General features: G+C 43.1%; 2 protein-coding genes across 3 annotated transcripts; one reads left to right on the forward strand and one right to left on the reverse strand.

Annotated features, from left to right (window-relative positions):
* The first annotated feature begins 267 nt into the window (after nt 1–267).
* LOC141591995 (oxysterol-binding protein-related protein 2A) lies at nt 268–7951 on the forward strand. 2 transcript variants are annotated; one of them, XM_074412530.1, is made up of 11 exons: nt 268–1267; nt 3497–3856; nt 3958–4054; nt 4677–5038; nt 5486–5641; nt 5837–6004; nt 6151–6291; nt 6397–6627; nt 6712–6825; nt 6922–7109; nt 7427–7951. In XM_074412530.1, the coding sequence occupies exons 1-10, from the start codon at nt 893–895 to the stop codon at nt 7096–7098; spliced, it is 2181 nt and encodes a 726-aa protein (XP_074268631.1). In that variant the 5' UTR covers nt 268–892; the 3' UTR covers nt 7099–7109; nt 7427–7951. The 2 variants fall into 2 exon arrangements, with proteins under 2 accessions (XP_074268631.1, XP_074268639.1); XM_074412538.1 differs by having other exon boundaries at nt 567–1267; nt 3552–3856.
* Nucleotides 7952–8690: 739 nt separating this feature from the next.
* Nucleotides 8691–9956, reverse strand: LOC141642382 (uncharacterized). Its single transcript, XM_074451192.1, has 2 exons — nt 9381–9956; nt 8691–9185 (listed from the first exon to the last, which is right to left on the reverse strand). Exons 1-2 carry the CDS (start codon nt 9922–9924, stop codon nt 8782–8784), a joined length of 948 nt encoding a protein of 315 aa, XP_074307293.1. The 5' UTR covers nt 9925–9956; the 3' UTR covers nt 8691–8781.
* Nucleotides 9957–22083: the final 12127 nt, after the last annotated feature.

Here is a 22083-nt window from a genome sequence, read left to right on the forward strand (position 1 = left end):
CAGTAAGTCTTACTTACAACCGTTGTAAGTTTTAAAGAAGGGGTGGAAAGCACCATCACCCCCCAAAAAAGTGTTAGTTTGGATGGATTTATATCTCCGTTGTAAATTATTCCTGTTTACAACGGATGTAAACAAAAATTTGTGTAAAAACAATTAAAATATCATATACTGATCCACCCTCGAATGTCCACCCTTACTCATTCAGATCTAACCATATACTGATCCAACTCGAATCTCATTTAATGCAACATAGACCGATTCAAACCCACACCAGCCTCCAACAACTCAGCTGATTAAGACAACAACTCGAACTATACCCAAACCAATCCAATCCAATTCAATCCAAAATCAAAATAACATCCACTCAAACAAACTCAATCCGATTCAACCTCGAGTTAAAATTGAACCGAATAACCTGTCTATCAAATCAACACCAACCTACCACCAGCCCGCCAACAACTCAATCGATTAAGATAACGACTCAAAACAAACCCGAAACAAACCAATCCAAAATCAAACTTAACCCATCAACCCAAATAAACTCAATCTAATCTAACCTCGACTCAAAACCAATCCGAATAACCCGTTTATCAGATCTACGCCAACCTACCACCACCATATCTTATGATCTTAAAAATGAATTCATATATAAGCAAACACCAAACTCCATTTATTCTCCTCTTCTCCTCTTCTCTTCCTCTCTCATTTCTTCATCACCATTTCCAAAAACTCTCACACTTCCACCATTTTCATCAGATCCACAAACCTCGCATTCCTTAATTACTCCTTAATCACCTTTCTAATTATAAAATGTACCTCCATTAATCACTCTTAACCTCACATAATCACAAACACAAACAACATTATACAAAACAATTAATCACCCCAAAAAATGCGCGTCAAAGAAATGCATTCCCTTTGTTGCGTACCCTTAGACGGAGGCGGAAACGGGTCTCCAGCAGTTATTGGGTCACCGGAGCTGGTATTGACCCGACCCGGATCCGATGTTAGTGTAGCGGGTCCGCTTTATAAATGGACTAACTACGGTAAAGGGTGGAGATCAAGGTGGTTTTTATTACGTGGCGATGGTGGGTTATCGTATACGAAGATTCTCTCGCCGCAGAATCTTGAAAGTTTATCGTCTTCGCTTCCTCGTGATGTTACCGTCATTGGTGATCTTACCTCAGCGAGGCTTGTTCGGGTTGATAGTTGCGGTCGTCGTAGTAAGACCAGTAAAAAAGTTAACAATTCTGTTGTTCACCTTGAGGTAAGGGTGGTAATTATTGTGTAAGACCGTCTTATTTTTTTATTTAATGCGTTTTTTTTGGGGGGTGGGAGGGGGGACGGGTCCGTTTTTACAATTCGATGAACGAATGAAGAAATGCATATAATGTCGACTTTTTTGACGGATTTATGTGATGTTATATTTTGTTTTAATAAATATTTGCCTAAATTTAATTTTGTGATGATGTAATGTGAGCTACTTTATGTTTCAATGAATTTAGTGCCTGTCCTTTGATTGAATATTCCCAGAAATATATGAAATTTTTTATACTTCATTTGTTTATGCATTGGAAATATGTATATGTTGTATCCATGTATTTTTTGAGTAGTATATTATTATTACTTTAATAAAAATGTATGTATATATAACTGAAAGTGGGTCACAATCAACAGGTGCAAAGCTAGGTGTAGAAATTAGGGGGACCTTTTGGTTTTATACTAAGTTGTGGGGTCATATACCTCTATCCCTCACACACACTTACCCCTAAATTTGTATTCTTTATCGTTTTTTTGTATGAGACCGTTGTACGCGTACAAATAAGCCATTAACGCGTTTATAAACGTATGGTATACAAGGGAGTGGAAAGAAAGTCCGTTTTATGCATACAACAGTCTCGTTTGAATTTTTACGTTGTCTAGGCCAGTCTTGTATGAAACCATTATATGTGTAGTTGCGTACAATTACAAATAAGCCATTAACTCATTTATAGTGAGTCTAATAGAAAGCGAGTCTGTTGTAACCTTGTAGGTATATAACGGTCTGATTTGAATTGTTATGTTATTTTACGTTTTGTTCTAAGTTGATGTGATCGTTAATGGGGGCCAAGAAAAATAGACAAATTTTGCTGTAATACTAGTACAAGTGATTATTAATTTGACTTGGTGTTGGTACAAGTGGTGTGACATGTTTAATAATTTGGAAGTTATCTGAGGAGTAAGTTCATGAGGGTTTGATGGGGATCTTTTTAATGCAATTGAGCTGCATTACTGTTTTTATATTTATGATACCTGCCAATTTGTCTGATTTATTTAATTTCAATTTTGTATTTGTGGATATAGAGTAAACCATCATCTAATTTGCTGCTGTTTATGTGGGTCTTTCTTTATCTGTTGTTTTCTTCACCTTTGTATGTTAGTACCTCATTTTGGCTCCAATGTAGCCATGTAGGTCCATTTTTGTAAGACAGCTTAGTTTCGGTTTAAGATAAGGTTATGTTGTCACCTTTGAAGTTATTGTGAGATCCGTAGTTACGCGTATGGTCTGTTTTGTGCACCGACTTGTTATGTTACTCTGAATGGTCATGTTACATTGTGTATGACTGTATGACAGTTGGACACCTTCACTGAAAGATAAAAAACATGGGAACTTTGCATAATATAGGAGTATGACACTAGGACACGTACCCCTGTCGGATACTTGTAACTAAATCTGAAGTAACCTGGACAACTTTTAGAGAAGGTTTCGGTTTGGGATAAGATACAGTTTCACCTTTGGCAATCTGGTTAGGTCCACTCATCTACCATGGGTTTGTATGGTGGCCTGAATTTTTTTTTTTTTCGAGACAAGCCAAATGATGTACCAAATGCTTGGTACAGTTGTGTTTCCTGGTACATTGTATTGTACCTCATTATGTTCAAAGCTGCTTGAATCAAGTTATGTATTACATTTGTGTCTGATAGAGATGGAGAATTCTTTACTGAAATGGTTCAGACACCAATTCGGAATATTTCCAAGGGTTGGAAACTTCTCTTAGCTAGTATTTTGGTGCGTGCACGTCAAAAAACAAGTTACAGAAACTATGGAACATATTCTTTTTTATCTTCAAATCTAAGATAAGATCCATTGGAGGAAGAGAAAACAAAGGTGGGATATCTGGGGTAGGAAACATTCGTGATGAAAATAATGCGTGTGTCATCGCTTTTATTCCAACTGTGTCTAGGATGTTAGATCTCAAGCTTCCTTTGATGATTGCATGCTCTGTTTAGTTTTAACCTATGAACCTGGATTGCCAGTAGAAAATTGTTCAATTTACTGATTTTCTATGAGTACAAGTTGGATGTCTTTAAGCAATTTTCTGTGCTTCGTTGTTTCACATTTTGAAATAATTATTGTTCGAAAGTTTGTCTACATATTAGAAGTTATAAGTTGTGGGACGTGCGAGTTTATTGTTGACGACTGTGTAAGTTTAATTTTACAATACAATTTCATCAGGTGTCAACGTTTCGAGGAAGCAAGTCTGACAATAAGAGGTTTTACATATTTACAGCTACAAAGACCCTTCATCTTAGAAGTAATTCAAAGCATGAAAGAGAGTTGTGGTTGAAAGCTTTGGCCGCAACAAGAAGTCTGTACACTACGAGAGGGTTAAATGATAGCTTCACTATTTCGCCTAGCAGTATATCTGTTTCGACAGAAAGACTAAAGAAGCGGTTGCTTGACGATGGAGCCAATGAGGTTCTTTTAAATGACTGCGAGCAGATTATGCTTTCAGAATTTACAGAAATACAAGGACAAATGAAGGTTCTTTGTGAGGAAAGGACCAAATTGCTTGACACATTAAGGCAATTAGAGGTATTTTGCCTTGAATCTTGATCACAATACTAATGCTCATTCGTCATTCATTTCTTTTTTTGTTTTGATTTTTGATAACTGATTTACTAATGTGTGCGCAGGCATCAAATACTGAAATTGAAGTCTCGGGAATTAATGGCGTGGAGTATCCTTTAACAAAGCAAGAGTACGCTCGTGGACAACGTGCAAAATATAGTGGTATTTAATACTATATGGTGCTTCTTCTGTCTGTTCTCTCCTTTTGTTTAGAGTTTTGAACTTTTTTGGTGTAAAGGGACGAGGAATGTTGATGCTAAGTTGCTGATAGGTTTCAGACCTTAGCATGCCTTCAATGACTTTTAGAAGTGTTTTTTAACATCTATGTGGAGTTTTGATGATTTCTCATTGCAACTCTCACGCGGCTGCTATTCATTTCGAGTTTTTCTGATAAGTTCCTTAGCGTTGCTAGGCGGAGTACTTTGAACCATGTCATTTTTTATTTGCAAGGGTCAAATTCCCTTTAGTAGAAACGTGTTGCAGTGGGATTAGAACTACAATGTGCGATTTGTAGAATACATAATTGTTATTTAGCGGAGGATTTATTTTCCTAAATCATATTCCTGAGCATATCTTCAACCTAGCACAGGGTTTGGGTTTGAATATAACTCGCAGAATTGTTATGGCTAACTGTGAGCCATGACGAGTTTTTATATGAATACCTTTTCTTAAGCCGTATTAGGTTAGATTCTCGGTGTTTTCATTGTAGATTTGTGGTTGTAGTTCCATGACAGCTATGTTGGTTTTGTCATATCTTGACCATCTATACTCTGTGGATGACTAGAATGTAGCACGACCGAGTCATCTGAGGGAACTGAAAAGCCAGACATTGAAGAAGCACCCGAAGAAGAAGATTATTGCTATTACGATGCACACGACTTTTTTAGTGAATCTCCAGCTCACAGCGGGCTCAGAACCAATAATCAAGGCGGTGTTCTGATCGAAAGGCGAACAAAGCTTCCTGACCCAGTTGAAAAAGAGAAAGCTGTCAGTCTCTGGTCTATGATTAAAGACAATGTCGGAAAAGATCTCACCAGAGTGTGTCTCCCAGTTTACTTTAACGAGCCTATATCATCACTTCAGAAATGTTGTGAAGACTTGGAATATTCTGAACTATTAGATCGAGCATATGAATATGGAAAAGCTGTAAGTTATTTGCTTCTGTCTGATGTTTGGTTGTTTTTCTTTCTGGTTTCTACAATAGCTCATAGTTAATGCCACGAATCTATAGCTTTTCAACACGGAAATAGCAGCTTTGTTGAAGTCCCAAGATTTTTCAAATGTAATGCGACATGACATGGAATCGTCATGGCAGCCTAAAGTTCTGGTTTTGGATTAATACGTGTGGCTCTAAGACTAATCAAAATGACTACACTTTCTAAATCCTAATTTTTGAGGATGACTGCATTCGACAGTTTACATTTGTGTATCAAGGTTTTAGCTAGCCCAATCTCTCAAGTGTTGATCCTAACTTCGAATACTAATCCCACGTTTAATTAAAATGATGAAAGGGTGAATGAGATATTTCGTTATTATTTCTAGTACAGTCGAATAAGTAATCACAATTTTATTTTTATTTGTTTTTGCTTTCAGGGGAACAGTTTCATGAGAATTGTAAATGTTGCAGCTTTTGCTGTTTCAGGTTATGCATCGACTGAGGGACGGCTTTGTAAACCATTTAATCCTTTGCTAGGAGAAACTTATGAGGCAGATTATCCTGAGAAAGGGTTTCGATTTTTCTCTGAAAAGGTAGATTCTGTTTCTTTCTTTTAAAAATCATGCATTGCTACATTTGATGGTTTAGAAGTCCGACTAAGTTTTTTATAACGCATGTCGTAAAAGAAGTGATACTCTGCAGATGGTGTTCTTTTTTCCAGGGTGCTAATTTCTGGAGTCTCAGCTTCGTTTAGAGGACGTTTTCTAATATTCTATACTTTGTTACAGGTCAGTCACCATCCGACTCTCGTTGCCTGTCATTGTGAAGGCAGGGGATGGAAATTCTGGGCAGACAGCAACATCAAGAGTAGATTCTGGGGTCAATCAATTCAACTTGACCCAGTTGGACTTCTGACACTTCAGTTCGATGACGGAGAAATATTCCAGTGGAGCAAGGTGCTGTCTGTGATGTTCATGATTTTGCAAATGTTCTGCTCTAATCTGATTAGTTTACTATCTTGTTATATCTGTATGAACTGTATGAACTGTATCCGTCATGTTCTGGGAAGAGATTTAATTATGTGCTTGCTTGATGGTTTTAGGTGACAACAAGCATCCATAACCTAATCATCGGTAAACTATACTGTGATCATCATGGGACTATGTCCATACGTGGCAACCGCCAATACTCTTGTACACTTAAATTCAAAGGGCAATCCTTTCTTGACCGGAACCCTAATCAGGTCAGTTCCCTTATCCAGTTATCCTTCGTCGTTCCTATTATATATATGCGCCATGGTTTTTGCGTTTTTTTTTTTTTCTTAATTTACAAATTAACTATGCTGCAGGTTCAAGGATTTGTTGAAGATGACACGGGGAACAAAGTTGGAACAGTATTTGGGAAATGGGACGACAGTATCTATTTCTCTAAAGGAGACGGAATCAAGAAGGTCAAAGATTTAAGTTCATCCGGTGATGCTTCCTTGCTTTGGAGAAGGATCAAACCTACCCCTAATCTTACTCGATACAACTTAACAAATTTCGCCATTACTCTCAATGAATTGACGCCTGGACTTGAGGTAATTGTGATTGTCGTGGATCAGGTTTCTGTGAGCATTCTTTTTGTTAGTTGCCTGACTTTATCCTTTTTACAATGAATTAAGGGTATGCTTCCTCCAACGGACTCAAGACTTAGACCAGACCAACGACATCTGGAGAATGGGGAGTATGAACGCGCAAACGCTGAGAAACTACGCCTTGAAAGGAGACAGCGAATGGTATTCATTCAGTATTCACGGCCTTCTTTTAACTTACGAGTAAAAGGCGTGTATAACATCATGTATGTTCTAAACCCAAATCTTTGTTAACTGCAGTCAAGAAAATTACAAGATGATGGATGGAAACCCAGATGGTTTGAGAAACAGGGTGAAGACGGCCCTTATCACTACAAAGGTGGCTACTGGGAGGCTAGAGATCAGGGAAATTGGGATGAATGCCCCAATATATTCGGCGAAATCAACGACGATGTCAATCCATCTTCTGAGCATTGACTATTAGTCAGGTGCACCATTCTTTACCATAACCTATATTCCCCATTTATAAGTCCTTGCAACTTTTTTTGAAGTGTTGTAATTCATGATATGAATGTTATCTTGGTACCATAGAACTTCGATCAGACGGCCTTCTGTTAATGAATTGATCTCACGTGTAAAAGACCGTCTCATACATACAAGTTTTCGTGATTAAAGAATCACATTCGATTGCCACTTTTGAGCAATCACACAAGTGTAACAGCACAAAGAGTCGACTTTTAAGTTTTTACTCTGTGTCTGCGTTTTTTTGCTAAATTATCACAAGACTTTCTTCTAAACATGGCAGTGCTATCAGACGAGACGATGAAATTACCAATGAAACTCTTCTCAAGCCGGAGAAATGGCAAGTCCCAGAGAAGAAAATAGTACTAGAGGCATCACAGTGCTGATTTCAAAGCGTAAATTCCAAATATTTTAGCATCATAGGTATGTACTAATTTTTTTTTTTTTTTTTCCGTTTTTTCGTGATCGACTACTGGTCACAATTTTTACAGCAAAGAGGAGAGGCAAAAGATGGGATTAGGGGTTACAATTTTACAAAGGAGGAATAAGTGTGATTTGAGGGTGGATAGAAGAAATTAAAGTAAAAAGTACAATTGTACATGTAGTTCAGTTGAGGCATATTTTGTAATGGTATATAATTGCAGCTTAAGTAGTTCTTCATTTTAGCCCTCCAAGCCAAAGGCAATATGTAAAATCTAAAGGACTATTCTTTTTTTTACTTTTGTACTAATTTGTATGTATATTTTCCCTAACTTGTGGAATAGAATCTTATTGATATATACTTCTAACTAATGAAGTATTGACTTGATAGACTGTTTTTCGGTAGTGAACTTGTGGTCGCTAGTCGCTATCTTCATTACGTGTAAATCCGTAAACTGTTTATCCATTCCCATTTTGGGTAGTATTGATCAATAGCGAGTTATCTACATTCATATCGCAAATTTTTATTTAACTGTTATATATGTCTTAAGGGAGACTAATTGTATTCATATTTGGTAAGTTATTTTATATACATCGACGTATTTACCCCTCCTACTTTACAAGATTTTACTCACTTTTGGAGTTTTGGGCAAGCGATCATATTGTAGGCAAAGAAGAGTAAATATGATACTCGTACAATCGTACTTGATTATTTCATTAGTCTAAAAGGAATAGATAACTATTCACTGCAACGAAAGGATCGGAGTATGATAGATGTAAACTCATTGTCCTAATAATATTAATCTCCAATGACAGTAAAATTAAAGAGATTTGTCGTAAGACTGTGTTGCACGAGAATTTGTAGATTGTAGAAGCAATTGATAAAGGCGGCGCCACCGAGATTGAATGTCACCCTCTCACACATGCATCCGTTATTGTAGGGGTCCATACTTATTGCATGTGAGAGGGTAGCGACGAGATTGAGTGCCATTCGGTAGCGCCCTCATTTTACTAGCATTGATAAAAGAGTAAACCAGAGAAAGGGATAGTAGTAGCAAGTTGCTACACTCTAATAAAACATCTTAAAACACCAAAATACATAGTACAAACTACAAACACATAATGGACCAAACAGAGTTGCGTTTGCCATTTTATTTAGTACAAAACATTAAGTAATTAACCTAAAAAGTTGTTAATACAAGTAGTATTATGATATGATTAAGAGATAGGAGGGCAAATGTAATCCGATGGAGGATGAATTCCACATTGTGCAAGAACAGATAAAGCAAGTGGAATGTATATATTCAAGTTGAGAAGCTTAAGCCTTATTGCAGTGCATAGACAAAGTGCTGCCTCTAGCTCTAGCAATCCTTGCAACACAGGGCAACATACATTCTTTACCGGGTCTCCGATTCCGACATGGACTAACCCTCCTAGCACATCTAAGCATAGCCCTAGCTTTAATGCATCTATTGGACATTTCTTGGGTTTTGTTGGTGGACCATATCCACCACCACCACCCCCTTTACCAGGTGGACCATATCCGCCACCACCTCCTCCTTTACCAGGACTTCCTCCACCGCCTCCACCTTTTCCAGGTGGACCATATCCTCCACCTCCGCCTCCACCACCTTTGCCTGGTGTACCAGGTGTCCCCGGTGATCCTGGGGATCCTGGAGTACCAGGAGCGCCAGGAGGTCCATAAGAAGGAGGGTAAGGAATAACAGGAGGAGTGATTATCACAGGAGGAGGTGTTATGACGGGTGGTGAAGGTAAAATTATAGGGGGCATGATTATAGGTGGTCCACCACCACCACCTCCTTTACCAGGTGGACCATACCCGCCACCACCTCCTCCTTTACCAGGACTTCCTCCACCTTTTCCAGGCGGACCATATCCTCCACCTCCGCCTCCACCACCTTTGCCTGGTGTACCAGGCACTCCTGGAGTTCCTGGTGTACCAGGTGTCCCTGGTGATCCTGGTGTGCCAGGACTACCTGGAGTACCAAGAGCGCCAGGAGGACCATAAGAAGGAGGGTAAGGAGTAACAGGAGGAGTGATTATCACAGGAGGAGGTGTTATAACTGGTGGTGCAGGTATAATTATAGGGGGCATGATTATAGGTGGTCCACCACCACCATGACGTGGTGGACGGGGACCTTTATGTCCATGTCCACCACCTCCTCCATGGCGAGGTGGCTTCCCACCATGATGGGGTGGTGAGCGTGGATAAGGGCTAGGCCGACCACTAGGTGGGCTAGGTTTGCCACAAGAACCACAAGCATAAATGGGTGGCAATGAGATGGCCATGCAAACCATGTAGATAAAGAAGATAGCATTGAGTTTTGCAAATTTCCCCATGGTTAGGGTTTTTCTTAGACCTAGGTTTGACCTAGATTTTTTCTTGGTTTATGGTTCTATATAAAATGTACATGCATGGGAATTTATAGCTAGGGTATTGTGAAACACCCGTGACTTTAAGCATGCAGTCGCATGCAAAATGTGTACGTAAAGACAAGTTAAGACATGTTTTGTTAAAACAACACGTATAGCAAAACCACTGAAGATGTGTACAAAACTTGATTGAGGATTACACCTTAGCTTGCTCTTGTATGTTAGTGTTTTTTTTTTTTTTTTTTTTTTTTTTTTGACAACAGTATGTTAGTGTTGAATACTTGAATAGTAAAGTACTGTCTTCGTCCCGTCATTTATTTATTTATTTAAAAGGATGTCTCCGTCAATTGTTTACTTTTTTATTTTAGGAAAACTTTTGATGAACAATTTGAGAATTTTTTGGCAAATATGTGTTTATTAGCAAAATAATTAGAGAGTTGGGGTTGTTTTGAAACTATTTTGTCCAATGGCGTCCACGTCATCAGTTTTTAGTTTTTTTTTTCCAGTTTTTATAGTAAGTCGCTAAGAACTTAGCGGCTTAAATTTTTTTTTTTTTTAAAAAAAAGTGAATAGTAAAACTGCTAAAAAAACTAGCGGTTTTACTATTTTTTTTTCAAAAACCGTCACCTTCAAACACTAATGGCAGCCTATTCAAGAAATGAACAACCACTAAAGCCGCTAAGAAAGTTAGCTGCTTCTCTATTTCTCTATTTTTCATAAGCTTATGGTATCTATTATCTGAAAAATGACAAGGAGACAAACCCGCTAAGTTAGCGACTTTGCCTAAAAATTGGAAAAAAAATGAAAGTGATGACGTGGACACCATTTGGGCAAAATAGTTTCGAAGGAACTCCAATTTCCTAATTATTTTGCTAATTAACTCCAATTTGTCAAAAAATCAATTTGGTTCACTTATCAATGTATATATATAAAAGAGGCTTTTTTCAGGCATTTTGAGAGACTCCAAGGTTCTTAAAACACCTAAAAAACTAACAAATTTAAAAATCAATATATATTTAGAAGATAAATACGTATGTTTATGGTTATTAATCTTAATCTATCTACTAGCTAGCCAATTAATAATAAAATAATAGGTTAGAGTCCTAATCAAAACTTTATCTTCTCTTCAATGGTAACTAGGACACTATATGTTCACTATATATATAATCACAAATTCTTTGATCCGTCAAACAATAGTTTCTTTCATGATGCATCAGTTATTATTGTTTTCATGATGATTTAGTTTCTCTTTGATTTGCTAAATTTTTTAATTAGACCTAATTTTATCATGCAGTTTGTATTGAATTTTTTCTAATAAGCATTCATCGTGTTCACAGGTACAACTACGAAATCATCTTAAGAGACTACTCGACTTATTCATGGTGAACAATTCAAGACGGTAGCATCGATACTACTCCTCATTCCTATACTTGAATGTATATACTATTGATTAGCAAAATTCGGGACACTATTGCATTATGAGTTGTACGTTAATTCTGTGAATGGTTGTCATCACACAACTAATGTATTATTATTATTATTTTTTTTTTTTACTATATAGGGCTGATGCGATTGATGAAGGGTGAACACGTCGGTCCTTTTAATCTTTGAAATCCTGGTGAATTCACCATGCTTGAGCATGCCAAGGTACGCTATTTATTCCTTTTTGACATGTACTCCATAGCATTTTAAGTTTAGTAGAGTCTGTAGGAGTCAGAAAAGAACCGTCATTGCTTACGAAGATCTTATTTTATTTATTTTCAAGTGGTTCAGGAAACAATAGATCCGAATGCAAAGATTCAGTTTAGGCCAAACACTAAGGATGGTCCTCACAAGAGGAAACCCGACATCACAAAGGCTAAAGATATGCTAGGATGGGAGCCCACGATCGCGCTCCACAAAGGTTTATCTATGATGGTTTCAGACTTCCGGTAGCGTATTTTTGGTGACCAAAAGGGCGGAGATGCCTTTTAAACAACGGGATTCCGAGTAGTGGGGATTCCTCCTATGGTGCCCTTAGTATAGATTTAGAGTAATAGCAGATCTCAGCATTTTTATGTCATACTGTATAATGTTATTTTTGTTCTCCTTTCATTTGTTACATACTGGTGCATCACCCATATATAATATGCTTCTCATATTCATTGTATAAGAAGATTGGTTATTAAATTAGTTGACTTATCTGCAGCGGCATGGTATTGCATATTATTATTCATTAGATTTATGGTGGATTAACGGTAATCTTTTTTATCATCAAACACTCTCAATACCTTCATTTGAACTAAGTTAACACATACTCATTCCGTCTCAGTCGTTTGTTTACCTTGATTAAAATACCCCCACATAAAATATTGTTCAATAGCAAAATATCAAGGAAAAAGTTGTTATATGTTGAGTATATGTTAATTGAAATCCAGGAATATTTTAGTTTTGTCCAAAAAGCAAAATATCATGGAAAAAGTCCTTATACACAATAAGGATATAATTTGTTATGTTGATATTCTCCGCCTCCTAATTAGCGAGGATAATCAAGTATTGAATCGTTCACTTTCAATGTAATTAAATTGTCTAAGTAATCAAGGTGATCAAAATTAGTAGGAGATGGAGATATATGGTGTTGTAGTGCATGTTCTTGATGGACTACCTAAGATGGTCGAGACTAGCATTGTCAATGGAGGGTTAAATTGAGTTTCCGTATTACAAAATATCCATGTATAGTATACAAGTATAATACAAAACACGAAAGAGAGATTCCAAGAATTTTAAACTACAAATTTAAATATTTTATTAGACCAGATAATATTTGAAAGTAGAGATAATTATCAAAAAAAGGTTTAGATAACTTTTTATTTATTTATAGAGTTGGAGTTCAAGCTATTTTTTTTTCTTTCAAAAAAGTCCAATGCTAATTTGAGACACGTAGGCCACTTGCTTTATGCATTTACCACACTAACATTTTTCACAAGCTTATTTAAAAACAGAACACTATTTAGTTACCGTGCAACGCACGGGCATGAAATCTAGTCATCTAATAATTATGCCCCTCCTCTTTTTTTGGTTTTTGTGTTAAAATCAAAGGTAAACAATTTGTTCCGGGTATGAATTCCGAAGTAGGTTTGTTTACCACGCTAGCTTTGTCGAATAATGCCTCTTCTAGCCTTGACTGCTCTCCCCGGCCTCTCCTGCAACAATGAGCAAACTGAGGGCTTGGCTTTGTGCCAAGCGTACTCACTCCGACGTTCAAGTCAGTGAACTTATTGTGATTAAGTAGAATGTTGCTTGATGACGTGTATTGTAGAGAGATGAGAGAGATAATACCAATTTAAGTGGTTCTTAGCTTCAATTCTGGATCCCTTCCTCAATGAGGATTGAGGAGTATTTATAGACTTTCACCTTTTGTCACGTAGTGGCCAAGTGGGCCAAGTGGCATAGCAGGTGGAAAGACTGATCTACCCTCGGCCGAGGGACCTATGGCGGCGGCGGCGAGCCAGTTGACTCCATGCCGAGGGTTCTTGGATATGAGTACGCGGGGTATGTGCCCCGGTGGTAGGTTGCCATGCCGAGACCAGTGGCCGGCAGCCGAAAGGTCGTCGGGTGGGATGTCTAAGTCATTGGCTTCTTTGTGGATATCTTTGACCTCGTTCAATATGTTGACTTGGTCGGCGGGCACGAGAATATGCCCCATCAATTTGCCCCAGCGTAGTCTATGCCGTGGTATGGGCTCCGATGTATCTTTGAGTGTATATTACGTGCAAGTGAAAATTTTACGCCGGCTTTTTCTCCCTCGGCTTATACGTACAGGCCGTCACCGTATCCCCCTCCACATGGATGTGTAATGGACATCAAAATGTGGAAGAGAAGTCTTCTTGGCGGCGGACCCAAGGTTGAGAGTGCGGTGTATTTTTGATTGCCCCGGCCTGCTACCTAGCTTGGTTAGTCGTGTTGCCGGAGAATAGATACTTTAGGAGTTTTTTGAGGAAGATGAATAGGCAAAGGGATATGAAGGGCGTGTTGAAGACGCTTGTTCTTGTTGTTTTGATTGATATTCAACTCGTTGCGTCGATTGACATTCCGTAACGCATGCCGACATGTGTCTCTTCGTTGATTGGCTGTCGCTTCATGGGCTGCGTTTTGATTGGTCCTCCTTTATGGGCCTTTGCCTATAAATACCAGATCTCTGAAGTGAAATTGGTTAATAATTTCATTCATTCTAAAAATTTTCTTCTTTCCAAAATTCCAAGTCTTTCCCTCTCTTCCGATCTTCTGAATTTTTACGTCGGCGTAGCACTTTTCTTCAAGGTAAACCGAAAAACCTTTTCAACTTTTTGTTTTGTTTAAGTAATTGTTGTGAACCATGTCTTCTACGATGATGCCGGTCCCAAGATGCCGTGCGCCGGGGTTCCCCGTCGCGTTTTGATGAGGAGGAGGCGGTAGCCGCAATTCCGTTAAGGTCGAGGGGCCCTAGGTCTCCTTCCCCGAAGTTGACCGCAGAGTTACGGAGCAAATGGGGAAGATGATGTCGAATGATGAGGAAAGGAATCCTTCCGGTGCGGAGAGAGGCGGCATCTTGCATCATTACGATGCTGTACCATCGGCCCCCAATCGTGCTTGGACCGATGGGCTCGCCCGCGCTTCCTGCTCAATTTTTCAAGAGCACTTCTTTTTTGGCAAGGGGTACAACATTGTCATCCCCGGAGAGGGTCGACCGTCTGTTGCCCTCCCCCTGGTCACATCGGCGTATATATGAGGCACTTGGAGTATGGTCTCCGGTTTCCTCTCAATATGTACGTCTCTACCATAATTCAGGCGATGAACGTTGCGGCGGCGCCTTCACCCTTTGGCCGTTAGGACTATAGTCGGTTTCGTGTGGCCGTGTCGTCAGGGGGGTGATCCCAACGGTAAACTTATTCCGTCGAATTCATTTTCTTCGAATGAATGTTCAAGGTGGCGGGGTGGTATAGCGTCCGGACCGAGCTAGGCTATCTCACCGTGCCTAAGCTCACCTCTTGCAAGGGCTGGAAGGAACGGTGGGTGTATGTCGAGGTCCCAGATGATTATCCGTTGCCTCGGTATTTTCAGCACCACGTTAACTTGCGGTGCGAGAGCAAAGGGGAGCATGAGAAGATGATCCCCAAGGGCAAGAATAAGATGGACGCCGCGAATGTCTATCTTAATGAGGACGAGAAGCAAGGCACGAAGCTTTTCGAGGTCGATGATGATGGGGCGCCGAAGGTTTGGTTGCCCCCGACGCAAGTCATCTTGATGGACGAGCCGCTTTGCTATGTCGGCCTCATACCGGCCCTAGCACAGGGTGAGTGGGGTCGGTGTGAGGCCCATTTCTGCTTTAATGTTTTTCGTTGTTTGTTTCTTGACATGTCCCTTCGTCTAAGTTTTACTTTGTTTCTTTTACAGAGCACTTTGGTCCCGTTCTGTCTGAGCAACTCCTCGAGAAGATGGGGCTGGACAAAGACGGAAACGTTAAGGAGAAGAATCCGAAGGTCGATGTGCATGACCGCCGTCCGTCGCCTACTGACCTCTTGAAGGGCTTGGATGAGACGGCGGCCCAGGCCAAGGTAGCTTTGCCTTGCCTCGCCTCGGTCCGAAAAGCCAAGTCTACGGCGGCGACGGTGTCAACCTCGGTTCCGCCTCCACCCGAGGTGGAGGTCGTTGACATTGTCGATGGAGAGGATTCCGATCTTTGAGGGATCTCCGCTTAGGCGTAAGAGGAAAAGATCTACCCATGCCACCGATGCTTCGCCCGTCGCTCATGTTAATGCCGGTAGCCGAGAAACGGGTCAACCGGCCAAGAAGAGCAAGCCCTCCGTGCAGTCTAACTTGCGGCTCGATTTAGCCGCTCATTAGATATACCCGATGACCGGCTCTCTGGTATGTCCATGAACGTTGACGTGGACTCTTTGGTTGAATTTTTGTAGATCAACCGGCGCGATCATCCCAATGCGAGCGGCGAGTTGAGAAGAGGCCTATGCACGACGGCGGAAAAATGCCGACTCCGTACTCGCGTCGATATCCAACGACCAGCTCACAAATGGAGGGTACAAGGTGAGCAAGAGGATTGGGATTTGGTCCGATCTGGCCGGCTCTCGTATTAGGGAGCAAGAAAAGGCCTTGGCCGAGACGGGACCGTTGATAGAGCAGCTGAGGCTCGATGTTGTTGCCGCAAAGGGAGTGGCCGGGAAGGCTAAGCATGACCTCCTTGCCGCACAAGCGCGGGTCGAGGAAATTGAGAAGCTGCTGTCGGCCGAGAAGGCCAAGGTAGAGGCTGCTGATTCTGCCGCCGCCAAGTTGAAGGAGGAACGGGACAGGTACAAGGGCGGCTACGACGTTGTTGTCGCCCAAAGGGAGGAGTCGAAAAGGGCGTATCGGCTCCAAGCGGATTCGCATAGGGAGACTAGTGCTATCCTTGCCCAAAGGGAGAAGGATATTGAGACGCTTCAAAGCACGATTCTCCCTCGCATGTGTGCTCAGTATAGGGACCTGACCGAAGAAGCTTTCAGGGAGGTGATAGATGAGGTCTATCCGGATGGCTCCTTTCTGTGGACAAAATTTGACGAGCTGTTCGACGATAGGCTCGAGGCTAAAGAGAAGGCTGCGGCGGATAAGGCTGCCGAGGATGTGAGGGCCAAGAAGGAGGAGGAGGCGACCGCTGCAAAGGCGGCCCTTGCAGAGAAGACGAGGGCGGCCAAGGAGGAGTCCGCTAGGCGAAGGCGGTGAGGATGCTAAGGCGCTAAGAAAGTCTGCGGCGGATAAGGCGTGAGGATGCCAAGGCTGCCAAGAAAGCCGAGGATGCTAAGGCTGCCCAGATTGCATCTAAGTCGCTCACCGAGGGTAACGCTGCTGATGGCGGTAAGGGCAAGCAGCAACAGGCATAGGGAGACGGGCGGTCGTCACCAGGCTCACCCGGGCGTCTCGGATAGCTTCAGCTATTCGGGGGCCAACTATTAAGCCTTTTCTCCCTGCCATCCTTTTGGCGCTTCAAAGAACCAGTCCGAAACCTTTTGCTTTACTTTTCCTTGTATTTTGTAAGACCTTGGTAGGTAGAGTCTTGGCTTATCCCAAAGGGGACGGCCGTCGTCTGTGTTTCTCCTTCTTGTAACTCGTTATCTTTTTCTTAATGAGAATTTTGCTTGCTTTGCCTCTGGCTGGGCCGAGGCATTTGGTCTACCCCTTCACTTGTCTTCTGGCGTTAATTAATTGAGCGCTTTTTGTTTTTACCTTTGGCTTCAGCCGAGGCAGTTTAGGATGCGTATCTCAACTGTGTTTAACGTCTTTAAGCTCGGTCTTAATTTGCCGAGGGCAGTTGCGTTAATTAATTGAGCGCTTTTTCGTTTTTACCTTCGGCTTGGCCGAGGCAGTTAGAATGCGTATCTCAACTGTGTTTAACGTCTTTAAGCTCGGTCTTAATTTGCCGAGGGCAGTCGCGTTTCACTCGTCTCTTCCCGGCCAGTTACCGGGGCAACGGAGTTTACGTTTTGACCGCCGTTGAACATATGTTAGCATATCGGCTCGTCCCCCCGTCACTCCCGTTAAAGTCCGGGATGATCGAGGTTTTGGCTCTGTCTGCTGTGTACATATGTTAGTATGCCTTCTGATTGGGGTGGATTAACACTTTGATGAAAAACTTGGATGACTCCTCATTAGATATGAATATGCATTGGGGTGCCAACAATTGTTTTGGGCAACTCATTTGTTATACAAAGTATTTTACGAGATTGTCGGTGTTCCAATGGCTCATCAAAGGTACATCTCCCATGTCCGTCGGCCGGTATGTACCGGCCTCATTTCTCCAACTACCTTGTAGGGACCCTCCCGATTGGCCGTCAACTTGCCATGGATGTTTCCTTTGTTGGTGGCGGCTGACTTCCTTAGGACCAGATCTCCTACTTTTAAGTCCCTTTTGTGGACTCTTCGGTTGTAGGCCCTTTTCATTCGGCTCGATATCTTTGCTAAGTTGAGGCGTGCCGTATCTCGGCTTTCTTCGACCAGGTCCAGGGAGGTTCTTAGGCCTTCCTCGTTTTCATCCGGTTAAAAGTGGCCGTTACGAATGTTGGCACCGTTGCTTCAATCGGCGGGGCTCGCCGGACCCGTAGACTAGGTGAAAAGGACTGTACCCCGTTGCTTCTTTCTCCGTGGTCCGGAGGGACCATAGAACGCCAGGTAGCTCATCGGCCCATCTTCCCTTGAGGTCTTCAACTGTCTTCTTCAAGCCGTTGAGGATCGTTTTATTAGTTTGCCTTCCTTCGCTGTCCGTTGCTCGGGGGTGGCGGACGGAGGAGTATGCAAATTTGATGCCGAGTTCTTCCAACCAGCTCATTATTGTGTCACTCCAAAATTCTCGGCCATGGTCGAACACCATGACTTGGGGTAACCCAAAACGAGTTATGACATTTTCCCGGATCACCTTTCTTACGGCCGCCGCTGGCAGCACGCCACGCCTCAACCCATTTGGTGAAGTAGTCGACGGCGACGATTAGGAACTTTCTTCCTCCGGATGCCGTTGGAAATGGCCCTAGTAGATCCATTCCCCACTGTGCAAAGGGAAGGGGATTAAGCACTTGCGGTCTCGGGAAGGTGCGTGTATCACCGGAGCGTGCATCTGACAGTTGTTGCATTTTCTGGTTTTGTTTCTGGAATCTTCAAGCATGGTGGGCCAGAAGTAGCCGGCTCGGAGAGCTTTGTGGGCTAGTGTTCTTGCCCCCATGTGATGACCACGATGCCTTCGTGTATTTCACAAGATTAGTTCTGCATCGGCTGGACCGACACATTTTAGGAGTGGCCTTGTCGCGGACCTCCTATATAACTCTCCTTCAAACACCAAGTACCTTGCTGCGATCCTCTTTATCTTTTGTGAGAGGTTGCGGTCCTCTGGTAATTCATTTGACAGTTTATACCCCTTTATCGGAGTCATCCATGTCGTCTCGGTTTCCACGTCGCACACCATGCCGATGGTTTCGTCAATGCTTTTAGCGTTCCTGATGTCCACCAGCACGGTTCGGCTGATATTCTTTATGGTTGAACTGGCCAGCTTTGAGAGAGCGTCGGCCCGGTTGTTCTCAGACCTGGGGATGTGTCGCATTTTGAATGACTTCAATTTTGAGGTCTCGGCTTTTACCTTTTCCAGGTATCTTACCATCCCATCGTCCCGAGCTTCGTATTGGTTAGTCACCAAGAGAGAGTCTGTTTTCAAAATGATGTGTTACTGCCCCGCGGCTCGGCTAACTCAACTCCGGTTATCACTGCCTCATATTCGGATTCGTTGTTTGAGGTCGAGAAGGTAAATTTCAAAGCGTGCTCGAACTCGTCCCGTTTGGGGCCGATGATAAGGATGCCGGCTCCCGAGCCGTTCGTTGTGGAGGATCCATCGGTATATACCTCCCACATGCCGGGACACGATTCTTCCCGATCGTGCACTCGGCCAAGAAGTCTGCGCAGCGCCGCTTTTTATCGAAGGCCTTGGTTTGTATTGAATGCCGAAGCCAGATAGCTCCACTGCCCATTTGATAAGTCTGCCTGATTGTTCGAATTTTTCCAGTGTTTTCTCCAACGGCTGGTCGGTTAAGACCGTCATGGGATGTGCGTCGAAGTAGGGTTTCAACTTCCTTGCGGCAACAACCACGGCAAAGGTCGCTTTTTCAATCGGCGGGTAGTTTCTCTCGGCGGCAACAAATGTATGGGATAAAGTATATTGGGTCTTCTTTGCTTGTTTTCTTCTCTCGACGATTACGATCGACCGTGGCGAGGTTCTTGCTAAATATAGATATAGCGTTTCCCCAGCGTCGGTGCGGACGGTCGGGAGAGTTTGCGAGATGGGCCTTGATTGTTTGAAAGCCGTGCTCTGTTCCTCCCCGCCAGAGAAGTCTTTATTCCCTTTTAGCACTTTGAAGAATGGGGTGCTCTTGTCGGCCGACCGAGAGATAAAACGGGCAAGGGCCGCCATCCTCCCGGTCGAAGATCATAACCTCTTTGCGATTCCTCGGCTCCCATGGCAGGTCTAGAATCGCTTGGACTTTCTCTCGGATTGGCATCAATTCCCCAGGCGCTAACAAGCACGCCGAGGAATTTGCCGGCCGGTTAATCGAAGTTGCACTTTGTAGGGTTAAGCTTCATCTTGTATTTCCTTAGTGAACAAAATGTCTCGTGTAAATCGGCTAGGTGCTCGCCGTCGGACTTGCTCTTGACAATAGCATCGTCGACGTAAGCCTCAATGTTTCGCCCTTTTGATTTTGGAACACTTTGTCCACCAGTCTTGTGTAAGTCGCGCCGGCGTTTTTCAAACCAAACGGCATCATCTTGTACATGTAGGTGCCGTGTATGGTGATGAATGCGCATTTAGGCATGTCTTCCTCTCGCCATGAATACCGATGGTATCCTGAAAAGCGTCGAGCGAGGCTCGGCATTGTGTAGCTCCGCCGTTGCGTCTATTAAGCTATCTATCCGAGGCAAGGGGTAGCAATCTTTCGGGCATGCTTTATTAAGTTGCGTAAAATCAACACACATCCTCCACCCCCCCGATGACTTTTTAACCATTACAACATTAGCTAGCCATTCGGGGTATGTACAAGGGATGATAAAGCCTGCATCTAACAACTTATCAACCTCGGCCTTGATGGCATCTTCCTTTTCGGTAGGAGCTTCTCACCCTCTCGCTTCACAGGGCGGCGGGGGAGTACGTTCACTTGTGAACGATGACTTCTCGGCTTACACTGGCATCTCGGCGGTGAGTACGCAAAGACGTCTTTGTTCCTTCTCGGCAGTCTAGGAGATCGGCCCGAATTTTGTTCCAGGCCGACACCGAAGCGATCCACGGTGCGTCTGGGTCAATCTCTATCTGTTCGGTCTCAGCCCCTTCGACCATGGCGACGTGGTTGGTGCTCATCGGTTCGTCCTCCTGTCTTAAGGATGGGTTCTTCCCTTTTTCCTCTTTCTTTGCCACTTTGAAGGATTGCATGTTGCATCCTCTGGCCGATATTTGGACGTTGACCACCTCGTCTTTTTCGTTCTTTGAGACGAGTTTATGAACCTCCCCGCGGTCCGAGATATACATCAGTGTCAGGGCCCGGATGGACATTCTGACAAAGATCGACCTCACTCAGGGTGACACGACCGATGAGAACGTTGTATGCGGATGAGCCGTCGATGACCACGAACTCGGACATCACATTCTTGGCCGCGTCGGACCGGCCGAACATCACTTTGTAACTTGATAGACCCCAGGGGGACCAAACCTGCCCCGGAGAAGCTGTACAATGGGTTGGCGCATGGGCTAAGGTCCGCAATTTTCGTGCCGAGCCCCGAAAGCACTCCTGAACATGATGTTCGTGTAAGCACCCGTGTCAATCAGGCATCTCATGACCAGGTGGTTAGCTATGTCTAAGTGGACTACGAGTGGGTCGCTATGTGGGGCGATGACTCCTTCGTAGTCCTCCTTCCCAATAGTTATGTTCGGGATGTTGGAAGCGCGGGCCGCCGTAGTGGGCACGAAGTTGACGGCCGATCTGATCCGTTCGTGCCGTTTGTGTCCGCGAGCGGATCCGCCGTTCTCGTTTCCCCCGATGACAACATGAATTGTTCCTATCCGTTCAAAGACGGATTTTTTATCCGAGCCACCGGCGTTAGTCTTTTGGCCTCCGGAATATACTTGCCGAGGCTCCCTTTTCGGATCGGCTCTTCAATGGCATTCTTCAAATGCCGGCGATCGTTGTTAAGTGACCGGTGTGGCCGTGGTACTCACAAGATGCGGGCTCGTGTCACCGTCCCCCTAGGTTTGGGGGCCTTTCCCACTTCCCCTCGCCCTCGTTTCGCTCGGGGAGAAGACCTCGGCGGCCGATACGACCGGGGGTGTGATCTTTGTACTTCTTATGGTAGTACGGACTGAACTCCCCGGCGTCCGCTGGGTTACGCTTCTGGCGGGCTGTCGGTCCGCGACCTATTATTGTCACGGCGCCCTTCATCCGGCTTGTCCTCCCGGTGGCTCTTTCTTTCGAGTGCCGGCCTCGCCGTGGCCTATCCATATTTTGTGATAGTCTTCGACCTTAATGGCACAGTCGGCCAATTTCTGGCGGACTCAAGGCTCGGGCCACCGCACTTGATGAGCTCGTTTTTCAAGTC

The sequence above is a fragment of the Silene latifolia genome, chromosome 1, assembly GCF_048544455.1.
Source record: "Silene latifolia isolate original U9 population chromosome 1, ASM4854445v1, whole genome shotgun sequence".
Classification (NCBI taxonomy): Eukaryota; Viridiplantae; Streptophyta; class Magnoliopsida; order Caryophyllales; family Caryophyllaceae; genus Silene; species Silene latifolia.